The sequence below is a fragment of the Ascaphus truei genome, chromosome 10 (assembly GCF_040206685.1).
Source record: "Ascaphus truei isolate aAscTru1 chromosome 10, aAscTru1.hap1, whole genome shotgun sequence".
In the NCBI taxonomy this organism is placed as follows: Eukaryota; Metazoa; Chordata; class Amphibia; order Anura; family Ascaphidae; genus Ascaphus; species Ascaphus truei.
In genome coordinates, this window is record NC_134492.1 from 14,001,282 (window position 1) to 14,024,699 (window position 23,418).

General features: G+C 40.9%; 1 protein-coding gene across 1 annotated transcript in view; it reads left to right on the forward strand.

Moving 5' to 3' along the window:
- JAK1 (Janus kinase 1) overlaps positions 1-23,418 on the forward strand; it is a 62,091-nt gene that overhangs the window by 27,113 nt on the left and 11,560 nt on the right. Inside the window, exons 6-20 of the mRNA XM_075615460.1 lie at positions 3,906-4,059; positions 4,949-5,112; positions 5,930-6,272; positions 7,568-7,750; positions 10,416-10,573; positions 11,108-11,231; positions 11,361-11,550; positions 13,312-13,418; positions 14,829-14,978; positions 15,342-15,429; positions 16,468-16,595; positions 20,237-20,372; positions 20,989-21,140; positions 21,577-21,727; positions 22,496-22,590. Of these exons, the coding sequence (XP_075471575.1) occupies positions 3,906-4,059; positions 4,949-5,112; positions 5,930-6,272; positions 7,568-7,750; positions 10,416-10,573; positions 11,108-11,231; positions 11,361-11,550; positions 13,312-13,418; positions 14,829-14,978; positions 15,342-15,429; positions 16,468-16,595; positions 20,237-20,372; positions 20,989-21,140; positions 21,577-21,727; positions 22,496-22,590 (2,323 nt within the window). The remainder of the gene's footprint in view (positions 1-3,905; positions 4,060-4,948; positions 5,113-5,929; positions 6,273-7,567; positions 7,751-10,415; positions 10,574-11,107; positions 11,232-11,360; positions 11,551-13,311; positions 13,419-14,828; positions 14,979-15,341; positions 15,430-16,467; positions 16,596-20,236; positions 20,373-20,988; positions 21,141-21,576; positions 21,728-22,495; positions 22,591-23,418) is intronic.

Genomic DNA, 23,418 nt, shown 5'->3' on the forward strand with positions numbered 1-23,418 from the left:
AAAGTACTATGAATGTCCGAGTTTCTACAATCTTAATCTTTTCAATGAGACGTCATACAGACGATGATGAAACATGAATAAAAACATATTCAATTTTTACAGGAGAGAGAGAGAGAGAGAGAGAGAGAGAGAGAGAGAGAGAGAGAGAGAGAGAGAGAGAGAGAGAGAGAGAGAGAGAGAGAGAGAGAGAGAGAGAGAGAGAGAGAGAGAGAGAGAGAGAGAGAGAGAGAGAGAGAGAGAGAGAGAGGAGAGGAGAGAGAGAGAGAGGAGAGAGAGAGAGAGAGAGAGAGAGAATGTGTATGTGTATATGTATAAATAGATCACATTAACATACATTGTTATTTTGTTTAATTATATTTTTCACAGTTATTCATTGCACTGTATTGTTAACAGTAGAGCTTAGCACCGACAATTTTATGTATATCCTGCTAGGCCCCTGTTAAAAACTATGCTAATGTCACCCCAAAGTAGTATGCAGAAAACATTTTTGCTTTGCTTGGAGCCAGGAAGTTGCAACATTAGTGGGGGAAAAAAAGTGATTACAGTTTCTTGACAAAGGACATTCGTTAGTCTGACATTCTGTCTCTTTCCTAGTCAGCCTATAGATTTTTTCTCTCTACATATTCTGGTAAGGTAGCACATTTATATTCATATTTTTTGTCTATATGCTGATGTTGATCTTAATGTACACGTTGTATTAGGCCTGTGTATAGCTTACTTGATCATACTGTATGATAGTTTCCTGCGATCATTGTAGTGTGATTAATAATTTGAATACATTTTTAGTTCTTTCTCTTAAACATCTTTTGGTGTCTTATTTTTGCGCGTGTGATTTGGACTACTTCTGTGCATAATATTACTGTGCAACAGTAATGCAAAAAGAGAATTGTTTCTAGCCGTGTTTTTCAACGTTATTTTTGGTTGTGAAATTCTGGCTGGGGAACCCCAGCCCTCTCTCCCCCCCCCCCCTTCCAACTCTGTTCCCCTCCTGTCCGTCCCTCGCTCTCCCCTTCACTCTCTCTCCCCTGTTCCCCCTTACACTCCCTCTCTTCTCCCCTCACTCTCCCCCTCTCTCTTCTCCGCTTGCATTCTCCCCACTTTCCTGCCCCCTTACACTCTCCCCCTCTCTCTTACATCCTTACACTCTCCCAACCACTCCGTCGGGGCTGGGAGCCTTGTCCCAGCTCTTTCCCCACCCCCCCACCCCCCCATTGCGGCCGTGGAACCTCTGAGGGGTGCTCGCGGAACCCCATTTGGAAATCACTGGTTTATAGAATCGGCAGAAATAGTATGCAAATATAGTGGTTTTTTTCAATTGGTTTCTGTGAATTGCTGTTTGTAAAATACATGCAATTATGCGTTATCTACCTAATCTGTGCCTTCTTCATTAGCTGCAATTTTGTACCATTCAGTTTGGAATGTTTACAGGACTTCTCATGCGGTATTATAGCATGTTATTTCCTGCCCTAGAGAGTTTTCATTGTACAGTATTAATTGAAGCTCAGGCTGAGTAAGAATGTTCCCCTTCAGTCGCCACTTGCTTGGAACGATTTCAATCAATGGAGCTGAAATCTGCCAAGCACAGAGAAGATGGCTTCACAGCCTATAATTCAATGTTGTTGACAGAGCAAGCATGTCATACATTTGTTATTTGATATAACATACCTCACTAGGTGCTGTGAAATTGCTTATTTTAATATATTTTTTTAAGCATATAATTTTCTTGGAGATTTTTGATTTGACATAACCGACATAATTTTAATCCAATTACAAATGTGTTTGTTCCAAAGGAATACATAATCTTTGTAAACAATGTTTTTAAATATTTGCTTTCTGGGAATGACTAGTTTTTAGTGAGCAAATCAATAATTGATTTGAAAAACATGTATTATTATTTTTGCGTTCTTGCTGATGATGAGCCACGATTATTTGTCATCCTGAATTCGGTACATAAAAGAATGCAATGTTGTATTGTCCTCACTTGCATTTTTTTTTAGTAATTGTTGTTTCCTGGAGACTTTCTATTTATAGCAACACCAAATCTACTACTGTACAAGAGACCCATTAGAGCAGGGGTGGGCAACTTCAGTTCTCGAGGCCACCAGCAGTTTAGGTTTTAAATCTAAACTGTTGGTGGCTCTTGGGGACTGAAGTTGCCCACCCCTGCATTAGAGCTATTACTGTACAAAGGCGGTATTACTAACAAATTCCCAGCAGTGCCTTTTCCTGATATTGATGTCTTGTCTTTAACATTTCTGGATGTATAAATTTATGATATCATCTTGTTTACTAAGACATTCTTTAAAGAGTTCTCAGAAATTAACTACATGTGGAGGTCATGGCAATGATATTCGGAACAAATGTTTTGTTTGCAAATAAAATGGCCCATGTGGGAGACATTTGAAAAACTGGGATTTTGGCCCCATTTTACGTTTTGTCACTATTTTAACCCTTTATCTGTTTTACTTCTCTGCACCGTCTTCCCCCCAATTTTCTTTGCATTGTCCCATCTACTCAATAATAGCTTTTAACTCTCCGACACTAATTATTCTGTGGAATAATTATCCCCTGAATTTCTGCAAAATGTCAAGATCTGATGGAACCTTGAGCCTGATAACTAATTTGACACTGCCGAGCTTACCATTATCACAGCAGCGCTGATGTATAGAGATTAGTGTTTGCAGAGAGATGTCGCTCTTGAAATGTTCTTTCGTTTGCATGGTACATCGTGTCTATTTTTCTGTACCGTTGCTATTATTACACATTTGTATTGCATATTGTGTTGTTACTTTAAAACCAGTAACGCAAATTCATGTTACTAAGAATGAATTCTCCTAATAAACATTTGTACTTCTGCTATAACAGCGACAAGCGTTTTACTGCAGCAAAATGCTAGAAATTATTCAAAGAAAAAAATAATAATTTCTGTAGTATAGTGACTGTTTTAAAAAAAATGTATTCAATGCTTAATGCCATTTTTAATGAGTTGTAATATATTGAGAATCCTTTGATTTCTATATATACCGTATTTGCAACACTTTCCTGGTTGGGATCATTTGTTACCAATATTCCTAGCAGTTTGAGCTGCAAGCTGTAGCAATAGATGTTACCCTAGTAATATAAGGATACATTGTAGCTGCTGAGTACACTGACTGAAGGATTTATTGAAACTGGAAGGCGGCCATTATGTTAGGCACACAATCATGATTTATAACGGGAGCAGCAAATGATTGCCAGCTTAGGTAAGAATGTATAATTATACATTGCCACGTGCTATACATATAAAAATAAGGGGAGGGGAAAGTAGTATTACTGCTTTAACCTTGTACATTGTATATTCAAAATGTCTACAAGCACCAAGAACATGCACCTTGGTTTGTGCCTAGGATTAAAACAGCAAAGTTGTGAATTTTTTCACATAATATATTTCAAATAAGTGAATACATCAATTTAAAAGCTAGATTTCTTTTTAGCCATATTATTTGTTATGGGCAAAAAAATTCCAAAATATTAATTTTACTGAAGCGTTTTGATTTTGGTACAATTCATTTAAATATTTTTTTAAATAATCAGTGCAGCAGTTCCTGATGTTTACGGCAATGCAGTTACCTAAGCTGCCGATGGTCCGTTCTCCCGTGTTTGATCGGTGAAGATCCTGATTCCCACGGCACGCAATATGGCTGCCTATTTCAAAAGCAGAAGTGCTGTTGCTTCCTAAATAGTTGCTCTAGCAACCCAAGGAAACTTATTTATATATGAAAAATAATAAAAAAAATGACACGAGTGGGAAAAAAATTATCTAATACAACACAACTTATTATTTTTTTATTTTTTTTAATTTATAAACGGTATTCTGAATGACCTGCTGCTTGGAATTTAAGGTTGTTTATTTTTTTTCTTGAAAGATTCTTTTTTACGAATTGGCATGGAACAAATGAAAACGAGCCATCTGTTTGGAGACATTATCCAAAAAAGCAGAAAGAAGCTTATGATAAAATGGCGACCCAAGACGGTACACCCCTTCTCGATGCCAGTTCACTTGACTATCTGTTTGCACAGGTATGACATGAAGGGAATTGCCAATGGATGCATATTTAACTAATTTCATGTATTACGTATTTTCTTATTTGTGTATTTTTTGTCAGATTGGAAACAACTGTAAATAGCAGTATATTAACACCCATAAAGTGTGTGTGTATAGCACACGGGTGGCCAACTCCAGTCCTCAAGGGCTGCGAACAGCTCAGGTTTTAAGGATATCCCTGTGTTCAGCACAGGTGGCTCAAACAGTGATAATGATTGAGCCACATGTGCTGAAGCAGGGATATCCTTAAAACCTGACCCGTTGATGGCCCTTGAATACTGGAGTTGGCTTCTCCTGATATAGAACATTGCAACTCATGAAGTGCTCCTGGGAGGGAAATACCACGATAGCCACACCCTCTTCTCGCATGTGGTTTGATTTCAAGACAATGGCCACTTTTTCTGCTGGTGTGCTGTGCGTCCCCTAGTGCAGCGGTGCGCAAACTTTTTTTTTCTTTGCGCCCTCCCCCCCCTTACCTTTTCTCCGGCCTCAGCGGCGTCATGTGACGTCGCGATGCCATTTGACCCTGCGACTCTGCATTGTCATGGCGACACGTCGTCAGATGCCGCCGGAGACAAGGTAAGAGATATACAGAGGCCTCGCGCGTTCCCCCAGCATGTAATTAAAATGTTGTGGGGAAGCGCACAGGGCCTTTTTGTAAGTGCCGCCCACCCCCACCCCCTGAAAATGTTGTGCCCCCCCAGTTTGCGCACCTCTCCCTGCCCTAATGCATCATTCTACAGGTTGTAATGACATTGGCTACATCTTTATTGCCAAGATTAATTTGTGAATCGGTTTCGTTATTTTAGGCTACTTTTGTACATCAACTATATTTATTAACATTTGACCATGCTTTCCCTCTAGGGCCAATATGAGTTGGTGAAAGGTCTGGCACCAGTCCGAGACCCGAAAACTGATCAAGAGGTTCATGAAATTGAGAATGAGTGCCTGGGGATGGCAGTTCTGGCAATATGTCATTATGCTATCAAAAGGAACATGCAGCTTCCCGAGCTTCCCAATGACATAAGGTTAATCATATAGATTTACATGAACTAATATGAGTATATATATATATCTATATATCTGTATCAATCCCTAGCACCCACAACATCATATCCTATATATTTGTGTCAAAGGGAGTGCAACTGGGTGTGACCAAATGTATACAACAAAAGACAAAAATACCCAATGCTACATCCAATATGGCAAAAAATACAAAGTTCAATACTTAAATGTTTGTATTCTCATAAGTAAGGGTCATTTAGTTACATTCTTTGGCCAAAGAGTTCTAAGCCTTCAGCCACTTCATGGCATGACCACTGTGAATAACGCTTTGGCCAAAGGGTTTAACTAAATGACCCTTACTTATGAGAATACAAACATTTGTATTTTGTATGTAATTATGTATTTTTTGTCATATTGGATGTAGCATTGGGTATCTTTGTATAGATATGAGTAAATAAACCAACATATTATGTAGTATACAAAGTAATTCAAAGATAATGTTCAGCCTTCCAGTGTACTCTGTCATTAGCAGTGTCGGTAGACTTGCTATTAATTAAGTGTAACTTAAATTACTTTTGACGAAATGAGAAACGCTATTCTAACTGTTTTGTGCCTTGTTTATGAAATTGGTAAAGGGGAATTAATAGTATTTTACAAGTACATCTCGATAATGAACCTAACTTACCATAATTTATATATAATTACATAAATTTTTATTATTGGTTTATTTATTTTGATCAGGTGCAATGGTCAAGCATTTCTAGCATCACATTTGCATAAATGTAAACCAGAAATCATACTTTGATATTAACAAATTCATATTTAAATGATATTTTTCAGCTACAAGAGATATATTCCTGAAACTCTGAACAGAACAATCAAACAGAGGAATTTTCTAACCCGAATTCGAATAAATAATGTTTTCAAGAATTTTCTGAAAGAATTCAACAATAAAACCATTTGTGACAGCAGTGTCTCCCCACATGACCTAAAGATTAAATACTTGTCAACTCTGGAGACATTAACTAAAAATTATGGTGCAGAAATTTTTGAGACATCATTTTTACTGATTTCATCAGAGAATGAACAAAACGGTTTAAACGGCAAAGACATTGTCGCCATGCGACAATATGAAGTGAAGGTGACTGGGACCTGTGGAATACAGTGGAGGCTCAAACCAAGTGTAAGAAGTTGTTGTTGCAGAAAAGAAATAATTGAAAATAAACACATTTGTACAAATTAAGTCGGCTATACCTCTAGGGCAGGGGCGGCCAACTCCCGTTTTCAAGGGCCACCAATAGGTCAGCTTTTCAGGATGTCCCTGGTTGCTGTTAACTGAGCCACTGATTGAGCCATCTGTGCTGAAGCAGGGCTACCCTGAAAACCTGACCTGTTGGTGTCCATTGAGGACTGGAGTTGGCCACTCCTGCCCCAGAGGATAACACTTTGAAATATGCGGAAAAGTTTTTACTAATCTATTGTACCTTTTCCTTATTCACAGTTAGGCTGCGCTTATAGTGCCGGCGACGCGACGTCGCGGAAAAACAAATGTATTGCCGCGTTCGCTTGTAGTAGATGCGGCGCGACGACTTGGTCGCGATCGCTGGAAGTCAAGTGAATTTGATTTTTCCAGTGACGGCACCGTCGCGTCGCTGTCGCCGGCGACCGCACTATAAGCGCAGCCTTACTGTACATTGTTCATGCAGCAGTGATGATGGTATACTAAAACTTCAAGGGGGAATTCTGCTTACGGTCTTCCCCTTTTCTAAAATATTTTCTTTTGTACTTATATAGGAAGTAGGGGGTCTCCGGAGCTGAACCGTGTTCATTTCAGCTTTGGGACCCACAGCTTCTCGAGATACCGCCAAAGCCGCACCCAGTACTGTCCCTTCAGCGGAAACTAACTGTACATTTGAATCTCCAGTGTCACGTGGGCCAATAAGAAGCCACAATGTCATCAGTCGTGGCTTTCTGTTGGCCTGTGAGACGTGGGAGATTTGAACCGGCAGCCCCATCCCTGTTAAGTATCTTTAAATGAAAGGGGTCCTTGGAGCTGAAATGAACGCTCTGGAGACCCCCTCCTTCCTATTCATGGGGGAAAAATGGGGACCCAGAAGGGACTCTTTCAGTAACATTATTTATCCCCAAGTAACTATTCTCCATAAGTGAATATTGCATTTAATTTTATATATCATGGGCTCTTAACTCCAGCCCACAAGAACCACCCCCAGCCCCCAACAGGTCAGGTTTTCAGTATATCCCTGCTTCAGCACAGATGACTCAATCAGTGACTCAGCTGTGCTGAAGCAGGGATATCCTTAAAAACCTAACCGGTGGGGGGGTCTTGAGGACTGGAGTTGAGAACCCCTGTTATATATGATTGTTTATAGGTGTTTTTCTAAAATTGAATGTCATTGCTACTTGTTGGTTGAAATATTATTTTAGGAGATGGATTGTTCATGATTAATATTTTTGCAGCCTGTCCCAACTGAGAGAGAGAAGAAATTGAAAAGGAAAAAGGCAGAAAATAAAAACAAGAAGGGGAATGAGAAAGTGAAGTGCAAAGAGGAGTGGAACTGTTTTTCATATTTTCCTGAAATAACACACATCATTATAAAGGAAGATACAGTCATTACGAATAATCAGGACAACAAACGCATGGTATAGTGTATATATTTTATTTGTAATTAAAGCAGCAGTTCAAGCTGCCGGTTTTTTCAAATTTTTCCCCATTTAATATGTGTATCACAAGGATGAGTATTTGGCTAAGTTGCCGATTGATCTGCGAAGATTCGGCTCAGGGGTTCACTAAATGGCTGTCAGTGTGGCAGAAGAGGCCCGAAGATGCAAAGTTCTGTGGGGGAGATCATGTGACCAGGCAGTCACTAGATACAATTGGTGCACTGCTAGAGAGAGGGCAGGGCTCGAAAAGGGGTGTGCCAGAGCCGGTTTCAGAAGAGGAAGGGGATGTGACTTTGTAAGCTGTTGCTATAGAAACAAAAAATGCTTGTTACATTAAAAATGTAATTCAGACTTATTTTTTATTTTAAAGTCTTTTATCATAGCACAGAACTGATTTATTTTAAACACACGTTGGATATTGCTTGGTCTGCAACTTAAAAAAAAATGCAACAGATATGTAAGGGGTAAAGGGGCAAATTTCAGATTCAATAAGAGACAATATAGGGATATATAGGTAGCCAGTAAATAACCCAAATCCAATCTGATAAATAGGGAATACCAAACCGATCACTTCAAGTTTATATGCAAATAAACAGTTAAATGACGCAGGATTGTTCAAGTTTAAGAACCCAGTGTGTAATCTCTTTTGACAAGGTGGTAGGGGGTCAAGTGAAGTCGTGAAAAACATTTGAGGGGTATTTAGGGTTACTTCCAGAAAACCCCCAGTGGGACTTTCATTTTTACCCTTGTCCTAATTTTGTGTTGGCTTATTCATACAATTCTAAAAATCTTCCTTTTGATGAAATGTTCTTTCTGACAGAAGGTAAATAGAGTCAGTATTAGGTCGGTATGACAGAAGGTAAATAGAGTCAGTATTAGGTTGGTATGACAGAAGGTAAATAGAGGCAGTATTAGGTTGGTATGACAGAAGGTAAATAGAGTCAGTATTAGGTTGGTATGACAGAAGGTAAATAGAGGCAGTATTAGGTCGGTATGACAGAAGGTAAATAGAGTCAGTATTAGGTTGGTATGACAGAAGGTAAATAGAGGCAGTATTAGGTTGGTATGACAGAAGGTAAATAGAGGCAGTATTAGGTCGGTATGACAGAAGGTAAATAGAGGCAGTATTAGGTTGGTATGACAGAAGGTAAATAGAGTCAGTATTAGGTTGGTATGACAGAAGGTAAATAGAGGCAGTATTAGGTTGGTATGACAGAAGGTAAATAGAGGCAGTATTAGGTTGGTATGACAGAAGGTAAATAGAGGCAGTATTAGGTTGGTATGACAGAAGGTAAATAGAGGCAGTATTAGGTTGGTATGACAGAAGGTAAATAGAGGCAGTATTAGGTTGGTATGACAGAAGGTAAATAGAGGCAGTATTAGGTTGGTATGACAGAAGGTAAATAGAGGCAGTATTAGGTTGGTATGACAGAAGGTAAATAGAGGCAGTATTAGGTTGGTATGACAGAAGGTAAATAGAGGCAGTATTAGGTTGGTATGACAGAAGGTAAATAGAGGCAGTATTAGGTTGGTATGACAGAAGGTAAATAGAGGCAGTATTAGGTTGGTATGACAGAAGGTAAATAGAGGCAGTATTAGGTTGGTATGACAGAAGGTAAATAGAGGCAGTATTAGGTTGGTATGACAGAAGGTAAATAGAGGCAGTATTAGGTTGGTATGACAGAAGGTAAATAGAGGCAGTATTAGGTTGGTATGACAGAAGGTAAATAGAGGCAGTATTAGGTTGGTATGACAGAAGGTAAATAGAGGCAGTATTAGGTTGGTATGACAGAAGGTAAATAGAGGCAGTATTAGGTTGGTATGACAGAAGGTAAATAGAGGCAGTATTAGGTTGGTATGACAGAAGGTAAATAGAGGCAGTATTAGGTTGGTATGACAGAAGGTAAATAGAGTCAGTATTAGGTTGGTATGACAGAAGGTAAATAGAGTCAGTATTAGGTTGGTATGACAGAAGGTAAATAGAGTCAGTATTAAGTTGGTATGACAGAAGGTAAATAGAGGCAGTATTAGGTTGGTATGACAGAAGGTAAATAGAGGCAGTATTAGGTTGGTATGACAGAAGGTAAATAGAGGCAGTATTAGGTTGGTATGACAGAAGGTAAATAGAGGCAGTATTAGGTTGGTATGACAGAAGGTAAATAGAGGCAGTATTAGGTTGGTATGACAGAAGGTAAATAGAGTCAGTATTAGGTTGGTATGACAGAAGGTAAATAGAGTCAGTATTAAGTTGGTATGACAGAAGGTAAATAGAGGCAGTATTAGGTTGGTATGACAGAAGGTAAATAGAGGCAGTATTAGGTTGGTATGACAGAAGGTAAATAGAGTCAGTATTAGGTTGGTATGACAGAATGATTTGAGATGATTGTGTTTTCATGCTAGATTCGCAAACCTTTTGTAGGCCCCTCTGTCCGTGAACAAATGTATCTGAAGAGTTCTGATCTGTCAGAAAGTCATGACTAATATAATGTCTTTTTTGTGAAAGCAACAAGGATATTTTATTCATTTATAATGGGTCTAAAAAAAAAAAAGCGGCCACAGAATACTTGTATTATTTATATGATTTGCTTTATTTTAGGTGCAGCTTGTCTGTTGTTTTATCATTTGTATGTAACTTGTTGTTTAGGAATTGAAGCTCTCTTCCCCTGAGGAAGCCCTCTCTTTTGCATCTTTGGTTGACGGATACTTCAGACTCACAGCAGATGCACATCACTATCTCTGCACTGATGTAGCCCCCCCTTTGATAGTGCATCATATAAAGAACGGATGCCATGGACCAATATGGTAGGTCGACAGCTATAACATGTAACTAAATCAGGATGCAAAGTGTACAATGTCGTGCCCCTGAACACGCAAGGTTGTTACTCCTTATATTCCAATATATCTTTATTACAAACAATAATCATTTTGTAACGCTGTCGTAGTTTCCTATTGTAATGAACAATGTGAAACTTGGAAGGTGCTTCACCTCCTTGACTTTTTTTTGTGTACAAAGTGCTGTCCTTCCATTGGTTGTGTGGCAGAGGGACGGCATGAGTTTTGTTATTAGTATACAGCCAAATGGCTTGGCAATTTAAAACAAAAAAAGTGATTTATATTTTCAAAGAAAAAATGTAATGCTTGCTTATTACAATTGCTCAAATCAGACCTTAACCTTGGTGGGGTTAGGTGCTAATTGTTTTTGTGAGCTAAGTGGTATTGCTCCTTAAATTACATGGACACATTTTACCAAAGTAAATTGCGAGCCAATTACCTATAGTAAAATATCCAGTTAATGTGTTATTAGTTTGCCAATGTTTTTTCGTATCTATATTTTAGCACAGAATATGCTATCAACAAGTTGAGGCAAGAAGGCAATGAGGAGGGGATGTATGTTTTGAGATGGAGCTGTACCGATTTCAATCACATCCTTATGACTGTGGCATGTTGCAAAATATCACAGGTAAATTCATCATGAACCTTAAATCTACTATAATGCTATAATAAATATAAAAACATAACTTTTTTCACCTGTTTTGTGCATGAATTCAAAGCATTACTTAAGTCAGTTTCCCTTTTTGCTTTCTCATAGTTTGAATCCAAAACTTTGAAGCAGTACAAAAACTTTCAGATTGAAGCAAGAAAGGATGGATACTGTTTACTTGGCTCCGATCGAGTTTTCGACTCTCTGAAAGAACTAATGAAGCACTTAAAAAAACAAGTTCTCCGGACAGACGATGTTAGTTTTACATTAAAGAGATGCTGCCCGCCAAAACCGAGAGGTAAAGTATATTCTCTAGGCCAGGGGTAGCCGACTACAGTCCTCAAGGGCCAACAACAGGTCCGGTTTTAAAGGATATCCCTGCTTCAGCATAGGTGGCTCAGTCTTTGACTGAAGCACGAATAGCCTGAAAACCGGACTTGTTGGTGGCCCTTGATTACTGGAGTTGAGCACCCCTGCCTTACAGCACTAGAAAGTTTCGTATGACAGATGACTGCTTAGTAAATAAGACTGCTTAGAAAACATGGGCCATAATGTCTTACATTTCATGCCCCTCCAGTGAAAATTGTGAATCTTACCACATAGGTATTGTGAAAATGTGTTGGCTTGAACCACAACAGGAAATGTGTTGGTTGCAAACATTCTTCTGTGAAAACATGTGCAGCGTGAAATAAGCTGAAGTAAGAGTAGTCGTGTTTTCATTCTTAAACACGCTGGCTTTATTTTATTCCCTCTTTCCCATTCACCAAAGAGCATTGCGACTGAGGTGTGTCTTTGTGATTATTAGGTTTTGCGCTTCTCTTTGAACGCAGGTTATTAATGTAGATATTGAAGATGTCCTATTTAAAAAAAAAAAGTGGAAGAGTTACCTTACAATTTAATTTCAAGTTGGGGTGCTTGATTTGTAGAAAGAAAAATCAATGTAAGCTTTTTGTGCATTGGTGGGCTTCACCTTTTGGCCACTTCAGCAGCCCACTCACCCTTGCCCAGTGGAGAAGGAGCCGAGATGTTGCGGGCATGGGTCATAGCTTCTAGGTCACTCCCTTAATTATAGTGCCCTGATACATACTCTACTGCTCCGCTGCTCTTCTGTGCTAATCACTACAGATGTAGCACGATGCACTGTCCCGGACACCGCGCTCAAAGAAGCAAAAGTCTGCGGTGCCAGAGACAGTCTGCTGCAGTGGGTCCATACTTCCGAATGTGACTGACCTCCCTCCCACACCCTCTCCCCCGCCTGCTTCGTTGATACTCTGGTGCCGTGACCACTGTGGTTGCGTGTCCGCGGGTGGAAGCAGTACCGGAGACAGTAAGGTTTGCTACATATGTAGTTCCCTGTGTCAGAAAAGCACTGTGCTGGTGTGCCTTTGAGGAGTCGCAGTGGGAGGGACACCACCAGCGCGGAGATACAGCAGATTGCCTCCAAAGCATGTCCTCAGGGAAGCAACAACTTGTTTCCCTTTCTTTTGATATGGATCAGAAGAAGGGCTAATAAACAGCCCGAAAACGTTTCCCCGTTTTCACCACGTTATCTGGTGTATAGTCTTGACACAACATATCTGGACTTATCCAGCTTCACTGGAACTTTGATTCATTGACTCTCGCCTAACCAAGTACTGCACGCTTTGCAATAACGGTTCACTCCACTTCGTTTAAACCGTAGACAGGTGACTGACTTTGTGCCGCAAGAGGAGAAGACTAAAGACCTACTCTAGATTATTCTTCATATTAAGATCATTTGTGCTACCGTTGCTCCCTAAAAACAAGATTAAGGAATCAAACCCTTTGTTTCGCCAAGGCACTTTACCTGCACACTGGAGACATTAGTCTCTTCCACTAACAGTCCATCACATGTGTCACTGGATCTCTGTTAATTGCACCAATTGTTTTGATATCATAAATGCAATATTTTGATTCCAATACAATTGTTATTGGGGGGTGGGTGGCTTGTCCATGGTTCCGTGCTCCACGGCTCATAGTGATAACTGTAACTTAATATAATATATACTGATCTATATATATTTCCCCTTTCCTTCCTTAGAGATTTCAAACTTGTTAGTTGCGACAAAAAAAGCCCTGGACTGGCAGCCTGTCGACCACCTCAGTCAGCTGAGTTTCCATCGAATACTCAAAGAAGAAATTGTTCAAGTGAGTATTTTTTTAACCAGCATACATTTAATAATTAATATACAATTGTTTTACTACTCCTTCAGGACTTTAAATATATTGTAACATTCTTTATTTAAATAATCCGGAAAATAACCCAATATATAAAATGTAGGTATAAAGGAAGGAAGGAAATGGGTGAGGGGGTGCAGACCGACATCAATACAAGCAATATTTTGAGATTATCTTGTTACATATTCACAAGGGAAATTATGTGAAAATATATTTTCCTAAGTTTTTAATACATGAAGGAATTTGAGTATGTAACTGGTTAATCTTCCATTTTCACCACAAACAGGATTTGTTATTGAATATTCACAAATGGCTATGAAATGATTACTTTGTTGCTATCACACACCTAATAATAATGACGCACGCACACACTAGATAACGGCCCTAATGGCTAGAAGAGCCTGGGAGACGAGCTTGGTTGTCATTTTGTCTGGGTTCACGGGGTCATTTTACCCAACTTAAGTACAAGAGGATCTTTCTCTAACGCAAACTCTGTAAGGGAGCTTATATATCGGAGAACTCTATTCAAGGGGTTTTGAATCTTGGGACATAGTATTTGTGAGAGATTCTTTGGGCACACACTGTCAGCATAATGCCGATAAGGCTGGATAAATAGCGAAGTTGGACAGGGGTCTTTATTCTGTCTGTATTCTTAATTGTTGTACATATTGAACTGGTGGCTACCATCTGCCAGATCTCCTGACAATCTTCCTAATCTAAGTTAGTGACCAATTCCAACAGGAATAGATTACAATAAATAGTGGACGTTGATTTAGAGGGGTAAGGCATAGATATTAAAAGAAGACTAGTACTGTATGAAAGATCATTTACTCTTTACAATTTGCAATTTGCAAAGGCATTACCAGTATTGCCTGGGGTTAATTTGGGATTGGATCTCTGGGGTCATGAGGGAGGGAAAGAAGGTAAAGTAAGCTTTTAGTTAAGACTAGGACTTGTATATTTAATATTTCTTTAATTCACTACTAATTTTAAACGCACAGGTATTTTGACATATTCTATATAACAAATACAATTCAAGACATGCATAGTAAAAGCTCAAATTGACAAGGACCACTCAAGATTAATAGTGTTTGTTGTTTTGTAGTATTTGAGTGTGAATGTTTCATGTTAAACCCCTTAAGCATACGAAGAGATGAGACGCTAAAGTTTGTGTGAAAATCAGAGCATTATAATGTGATAAATACTTAAAATATTATCCTATATTAACTATGTCCCATAAGAAGCACCCATTAAAAGGGCCTGCAACACATGGCATGGTAGTGCTACTTTAAGACTAAAAGAGGAAAGAAACCCCAAGATGAATGCAGTAATTTAATACTTGCTCCGCCTAATTTTGATATTGATGTTTACATTTTATAGATGGAACACATGGGAAGAGGAACAAGAACTCAAATTTATGCTGGAAAGCTAAACTACAAGGAGGATATTGACAGTGAAAGCTTTTTTGCAGAAAAGGAGATAAAAATCATACTTAAAGTGCTGGACCCAAGTCACAGAGACATTTCTTTGGTATGTATTGGCAGGAGGGACGGCCTTGCCCTAAGGCCGGGCCAGAACAATTGACATTGAGTGTGTTTACTGCTTGTAAATTAAATAATTCACGTTTTGCTATGCACTTTGTATAACCCTTGCTGCTAGAGTGGCCTGTATCACATTGCATTGTGTTGCAGGTCCTCATGCCCACCAAAGGGTTTACCTTTTTGGAAAACCCTGTTCAAAGAGAGCAGCTAAACAATGACGCACTTAATGTTCACATTTGGATTTTCTTCCAGTGTAAAACATGCACTAATTCAATCAAACCTAGCGATGAGTCTAGGGATATGTTAGTTTGCTTTCCAGTATCATATATTATCTCTTTCATTTTTCTAACAGGCCTTTTTTGAGACTGCAAGTATGATGAGGCAAGTTTCACACAAGCACATTGTACTGCTTCATGGAGTATGTGTTCGAGATGTGGAAAGTAAGTCAGATGTGGAATATTTATTTTAGGACAGTAATACGAGGCACATTTGTCTATGAAAAATATGTTTTGAGCCAAAAGGATTGCGCTGCCAAAAAGGACAGAAATCTTAAATTGAAATTAGTAATATGTTTTGCTGACTGAACCACTGATTGAGCAACCTGTGCTGAAACAGGGATATCTTTACAACCTGAGCTGTTCGTGGCCCTTGAGGACTAGAGTTGCCCACCCCTGTTTATGTTATAGCAACAACCCTCCCTGTCTGATTCCCCCACCTCCCCATTTTTACACCGCATTGGAAGAAGTGGGTCCTTTGGTGCAAAAGCACTTTAATTTCAGCTGTGGGGACCCCTGTTTCCCGAGATACGTACTGGTGAAGTTAGCAGTTAGCAGTATCACTTCCTGATTTCTGCAGGGGGTTCAAAGAGCTGGCCGATAGGGTGCCACAACAAAGGAAGTTGCCGCTTCCTATTGGGGGTGGGAGGATGGGCCTGCAACTTCACTGTTTAAATATCTCCAGAACCAGAGGGTCCCCAGGGCTTAAATTAACATGGTTCTGTTGCAAGAAAACCCCGGTTCCCATCATGATAAAGTAAGCGGCAGGGGGGGTTGTTTCTTTAGCCAAGTTATCAAACTGCATGCATTTTTTCATTAGTTACAGTTGATGCAGTAAAAGATCAACACGTCAGGCACACATACCCAAATAGCTCTGTACTTCGCAGCACTGTATCGCTGCTGTCACCCAGTGTTATCAGATATGTGATACCTCTATGTATACTATAGTCATTCATATTTGGGTTTACTTATTGTGTTTGAATTTATTTCATAACAAAGTGGAATGGCAGAGTCTGCTTACACGATTACTTACATTTGTGAAAGTGATTGTTCCTTTAAGGTTTTATTTAACCATAAAACGAATTAAAAAAAAAACAAATATTGGAACAAACGCCATAAAACGCTGAAACGCTCTCCACCTATTTTGCTTTAGAAAAATATGGAGTTAAAATGTATTGATGAATTCCCCCCTTTTTGTTACAGATATTATGGTTGAGGAATATGTGGACTATGGTCCCCTTGATCTCTTCATGCATCGTAAAAGTGATGTTCTCACAACCCCATGGAAATTCAGCGTTGCCAAGCAGCTCGCAAGTGCCCTGAGTTACTTGGTGAGTCATTTATGAAATATATATATATAAATATACATATAAAATAGGCCCGTGTGTGTGTGTGTGTCTGTACCGTGTTAGCCGAGCTTAATAATCAAAAATAGTTCTGTGGCTAACTAAATGCTTTTATTTGTGCAAGCTTTCGAGATACAGTGATCTCTTCTTCAGGTTAAGCCCTCCTGGGCTCCCCCCGGGTCTCTCCTCCCTCCTGGGCTCCCCCCGGGTCTCTCCTCCCTCCTGGGCTCCCCCCGGGTCTCTCCTCCCTCCTGGGCTCCCCCCGGGTCTCTCCTCCCTCCTGGGCTCCCCCCGGGTCTCTCCTCCCTCCTGGGCTCCCCCCGGGTCTCTCCTCCCTCCTGGGCTCCCCCCGGGTCTCTCCTCCCTCCTGGGCTCCCCCCGGGTCTCTCCTCCCTCCTGGGCTCCCCCCGGGTCTTTCCTCCCTCCTGGGCACCCCCCCCCCGGGTCTCTCCTCCCTCCTTGCCCCCCCCCCCCCACCCGGGTCTCTCCTCCCTCCTTGCCCCCCCCCCCACCCGGGTCTCTCCTCCCTCCTGGGCTTCCCCCGGGTCTCTCCTCCCTCCTGGGCTCCCCCCGGGTCTCTCCTCCCTCCTGGGCTTCCCCCGGGTCTCTCCTCCCTCCTGGGCTCCCCCCGGGTCTCTCCTCCCTCCTGGGCTTCCCCCGGGTCTCTCCTCCCTCCTGGGCTTCCCCCGGGTCTCTCCTCCCTCCTGGGCTCCCCCCCGGGTCTCTCCTCCCTCCTGGGCTCCCCCCCCGGGTCTCTCCTTCCTCCTGGGCTCCCCCCCCGGGTCTCTCCTCCCTCCTGGGCTCCCTCCCCCCCCCCGGGTCTCTCCTCCCTCCTGGGCTCCCCCCGGGTCTTTCCTCCCTCCTGGGCACCCCCCCCCCGGGTCTCTCCTCCCTCCTTGCCCCCCCCCCCCCACCCGGGTCTCTCCTCCCTCCTTGCCCCCCCCCCCACCCGGGTCTCTCCTCCCTCCTGGGCTTCCCCCGGGTCTCTCCTCCCTCCTGGGCTCCCCCCGGGTCTCTCCTCCCTCCTGGGCTTCCCCCGGGTCTCTCCTCCCTCCTGGGCTCCCCCCGGGTCTCTCCTCCCTCCTGGGCTTCCCCCGGGTCTCTCCTCCCTCCTGGGCTCCCCCCCCGGGTCTCTCCTCCCTCCTGGGCTCCCCCCCCGGGTCTCTCCTTCCTCCTGGGCTCCCCCCCCGGGTCTCTCCTCCCTCCTGGGCTCCCCCCCCCCCCCCGGGTCTCTACTCCCTCCTGGGCTCCGGCGGCTCCCGGGCTGACACAGACTAGCGCGGCCCCACCTCCCTGCCGCCTCCCTCCGGGTACCGGCTGCACTCCACATCCACCTCGGCGGTGTCTGGCCCCCCCCGGCGAGGCAGAGCGGTGTGCGGGAGCGAGAGGGCCGGCATGGCATTGGTGAGGTGGCCGTTGGTGACATCCACCTCGGCGGTATCCGGCCTCCCCGGCGAGGCAGAGCGGTATGCGCGGTGTGCGAGAGGGGTGAGGTGGTCTGAGGTGCAGGGGTGGGTACGTGGTGAACGGGAGGGGTGGTGGCAAGGTACAGAGGAGTGAGTGTGTGCGGGAGCGAGAGGGCGTGCATCGTCGAAAGGAGTGAGAGCAGGCGGTGAGGCGGCAAAATGGTGACTGTTGGGAGATTGTGCCAGTGGGGTAGGTGTGGTGAGCGAAGGCCGCAGGTCAATGAGAGGTGTGCGTGGGCGGGCGGGCGGGCTGAGGGAGCAATCAGATTTGCCCGAAGCGGACTGACGGACCGACGGACCAATCTGATTGCCCAGAAACACAGCCAACATGCAACGTTTAAAAAATATATATATAGACCTGTGTAAGACATGTGAATGTACTCACAAGTGATCTTTTTATTTGATGTGTATGTATGTTCATTTTAGAGGTTGTCCTTTAGCCTAGTAATAATGGTCATTTGATTATGAGCCAGTTTTCTCCACTGGGCCAGAATACTTCCTTGTTCAGCTCCATTAAAAAAAAAAAACACAACAGGGACGGCTGCTTTAGCTGAAATTTGCAACTTTAATGTTTTTTTCTATGTATCTGTAAATGTATAAATAAATGCAGCTCGGTGTTTTGGTAGCAAAGTTTTTGCATGCACAATGTATTAACTGGTTGCCCCCTCCAGATTTGTAGTCTACTCGTGCCTATAGTATTCATTATATTTGAAAGTGGAGACATCCTCTGCATATCTCAATTTCTAACCAGTCTGCTCAAGCATCGTCCGTTACCTGCAGATTAATATTTATCTCCTAAAAATCAGTGCTTTATACACCCAATCAATGAAGATTGAACCGTGCTATTTACCTCCGGGAGCCCCTGGTTCCAGAGATACTCACTGGTTGAGTTGCCAGTGCTCCATCATGGCTATTTAAATAGAGCACCTTCTAGTCTTCCAATAGGAAGCCACAGCATCATCCCTCCCATGTTGCTGCTTTCTATCGGCCCGCAAGACTTGTTAGACATTTAGATTTTAGGGAGCGAGAACACTGACAAGTATCTGGGGAAATGGGTCACCAGAGCTAAAAATAGCACGGTTCAGCTCCGGAGGGCACCGTGTGTGTGTGTGTGTGTGTGTGTGTGTGTGTGTGTGTCTCACACACGTGAATGTCTACATATATTTGCTGGTTTAACGATCGAACAATGAGCTGTATCTTCCTACATTTAAATATAGAATGAGAAGCAAGCCATTCTCTAATGCAAGAGAGAGGGAGAAAATCAATACCGCTATTAATTGTATTTGTGTAATGCAGGCATCAAATAGCTATAGTGCTCTTCTGCCAAATGGATCTATTAAATAGCTGGAATATAGTAACCTCAATTAGTGTTGGTTCATTAGAAACATCATCTATCTTGATTATTTCTCTGATTGTTTACATATTACTGCTGTATTATGTCTTTACTGTTGGTGCTGACATAATTATGGCCAGATGAACCATTTGATCATTATTATTCCCAGACACACCGATATGTTGAAGGGTCAATTTTCAGAATAAAACACATTTATGATGTGTTAGTCCAGTTGCGATAGTGCAGAAAAAATGAGTTCTTCAGTATTAGGTGATACCTTTTTTATTGGACTAACAATTTATGTCATAGGACAAGCTTTCGAGAGTTATCTTCTCTTCTTCAGGTCAAGATTATATATATAATTATGTTTTTAATATATACATACAGTTTATTACAAAAATGGATGAAGTATGTTTTAAATATTTAACACGTCTATATGAGGAGTTAAAAGGTCAGGGAAGCACAAGGCTCTTTCATTGACCTTCTATTACCCTTTTCCTTAGAACATAATAAGAATATATTTTGCAGCTTCCAAGTAGAACTGCCCTCTTGAATTTAAAATATATTAAATGTAAGTATTTACTATAATAGATAGATTTTCAGTTTAAAAAAGAGCTATTCTCCATCATGTTGTTCCCGAACACGGCAGTGATACGATTTGTGATGTAATAATAAACCTAAAAATGGCGCCGTTGTTATGCAGTTTACTTATGCCCATAACGCATGTTTAATATACTTTTTGTTGTTTTTTGTAATAAATTTGATGACAATAATTTGATGGCAATTTCTAAATTAAATATGTGATCTGTTTTATTTCCTCAACTCAGGAAGATAAAGATTTAGTACATGGAAATGTATGTACTAAAAACATGCTGTTGGCAAGAGAAGGAATTGACAATGAATATGGTCCGTTCATAAAACTGAGTGACCCTGGAATTCCTATAACTGTTTTAACCAGACAAGGTATAGTGTTGTCATTCTGCTAATATAGTTGTTAGTTATTCGTATATTTGTGCTTCCTAACCGTAGATGGCAGTAGTACAGGGAAGAAACCAAGAATTAATTTTAAGCACAAGTTGAACAACTGGCTCAAGGAGAGAGAGAAATTGTGTTTTTAAGGGAAGTGAAACCTTAAATCACAAGAACGATTTTGGATGCCAAAATAATACCAGAGAAAACATGTTTTTTTTATATAAAATTATTTTTGTAGGATGATCATTTTTATGTATTTAAAATACCATTATTTGCGCGATAACTAGTTTGCTTTTACAAAATCATTGCATATTCGTTAATTGCCATAAAAGGCATAATTGTATGTAGAGACAGTCTATTGTGATATGTGACATCTTTATGATGCTTTAGAAGTAGTGGAAAGAATAGGGGGGAAAAAAGTCTACATTATTTTCTTAATATATTCTTATGAACCTGTGTTTATTGGGGATCTCCCATGGCATGTTTGGGAGAGAAACATTCAGCCAGTCTTATTTTGTTTCAGTACAGTATACGTCTATATGTGTATGGAAATGTGTGAATTGAATGAAGAAATCAGAATTGCAGCTGTGATTTTTGTTTGTTTTAGAACGGGTAGAACGGATCCCCTGGATTGCCCCTGAATGTGTTGAAGAAGCCAAAATCTTAAGTGTCGCTGCTGATAAATGGAGCTTTGGAACAACTTTGTGGGAAATTTGTTACAATGGAGAAGTTCCTCTTAAAGACAGGACCCTTGCAGAGGTACAGACTTATTCATCATAGTCCTCTATCATGTTAATGTTAGGATTAGTTTAAATTGTATATACTGTAGTTATATTTGTATATCCATTCTGATAGGATTAGTTTACACTTTAATTGTAAATAGTTATACTTTTCTGTCTAGCTAGAGATGGCTTCATAGTGTATATAATTTTATTTTAGTCCTCTCACACAATGTTGTCCTTCTCAAAAGTGGAACTTTCAGAGTTGAAATCTACTGCAATCATATTTTTATCAATAATGGTGGTGTCCAACCTTGCTTTAGTGTCGCCACCATGGTATATAACTTTCCTTTGGCTGTTCATTTTTTGTGTGGTAACCACAGAGATGAGGAACATTTTGCAGATTGCTGTAGAGTTTTGCTGCCTGATTTTAAAAAAATCTCTATAATGTCCCTTTCACTCTTTTTGTTTTACAGAAAGAGCGATTTTATGGAGGCAGCTTCATGTTGGTCCGACCGTCTTGCAAAGAACTAGCAGATCTAATACACCAATGCATGAACTACGACACCAACAGAAGGCCCTTTTTCAGAGCAATCATGCGAGAGATAAATAAGCTGGAAGAGCAAAGTGAGAAACCTATATTTGTATTTTCCTTGCTATAAACAGCTATACATGTACATACAGTATATATGTAACCTATGCTTTTGCCCAAAATAATATGACAGTTTATTGCAATTTATAACATTTGTTTTCCAATTGATTTTGTAGGATTCTATGCTATAAATTCAATTACACATATGTCTCAACATATCTAAAGGAATATATTTGATTATGTTTATATTTGATTGTAAAACGGGATTACCTCCTGCTAATACCTATCTTCGGCGTGTTGTTGATACTCTGCATACTACTAGAAATCCCCATGTTTTAGGTGTACATTCTATATATTCCAAAGCTGCCATTTTGGACCGAAAATCCCCAGTGGAGTTGATGGGGATTATTGACCAAAAACGTCCTGAACAGCCACTTTTGAGTATATAGAATTTACCCCCATAGTGTTTGTTCTGGAAAGTGTTGCTTATGTTATTGATTGTATCTAAAAAGATACATACATACATACATACAAAGTGTTTATGTAGGAACAAGCTTACCTACTGATCCATCGTGTCTCTTCAAATATTGCCATCAAAAGATCTTCCACACGCAGCAAAGAATTCCCCACTTTATCGTAAAACAGGGCGCAGAAGCAAACGTATTGTAACAAAATGACTCCACTGAAAATAAAAGATACAGCAAAGAAACATTTAATAAAATTAGTCATTTTGAAGACTGATTTTTAGTAAAATAAAAGTTTTCACAGTTTTCACTTGTATTCTATTGTTCCTTTAATGTCAGATCCAGATATTGTCTCAGACAAAACACCTTTTGCAGAAGTCGATCCAACTCTGTTTGAGAAAAGATTCCTGAAACGAGTTAGAGATTTGGGAGAGGTAGGTTCTTACCATGTCTGTGTCTGAGTGTATGTTCTCGTGTGACCTAAAGCAGCTGTCTCTCCCCCCTTTTGTTAAACATTTTTACAGCAGCAGAAAGCCCAGGGCCCCCCAGGAGCTGAACAGTGTTCTTTTAATGTGCGCAGCCTCCCCCCTTCCTCCTACCCCTCCCCCCCCCTCAGTTCCTGAGATACTTACAGGTAAAGGTACCAGCAGTACTTCATGTTTTTTAAATCCCTTCCCTCCACCCACTAAATCACGAGGACCCAAAGGAAACCACAATGGCTTCCTATTGGCCTGCATAACATGGGATATATAAACCGCCATTTTGTTTTCCCTGGTGCTCAAAGTAGAGCGTTTCAGCTCCTGGCGTTCCTTAATTCCCATCCTGGTTAAATAAATAAAGTGGGGAGAGGGGTTAAAAAATAATAATAATAATGATAATAATAATAATAATGGGTAACTGCAGCTTTAGATGCAAATGAGTCACAATGCAAAACAGTATTCATTTTATAAGGGAAACGTTCAAAGTTAAATCTATGATCTTTGAACACAAACTAAAGGGTTCTCCCCCCAGCAGGTCATATTTTCACAGGCTGTCCCTGCTTCAGCACAGGTAGCTCAGTCTTCGACTAAGCCACCTGCGCTGAAGCTGGGATATCCTTACAACCTGACCTGTTGGGAGTTCTTGTGGACTTGAGACGAGAGTCCCCTGCAGTAAAAGAATGTAGGTAAATGTTTTAATAAATGGTTATACACAGAACACTGCTCTGAATGAGCGCCCCCTGCAGGTCATTCACATGCAGATTTTGCAGAGGATCATTAGCT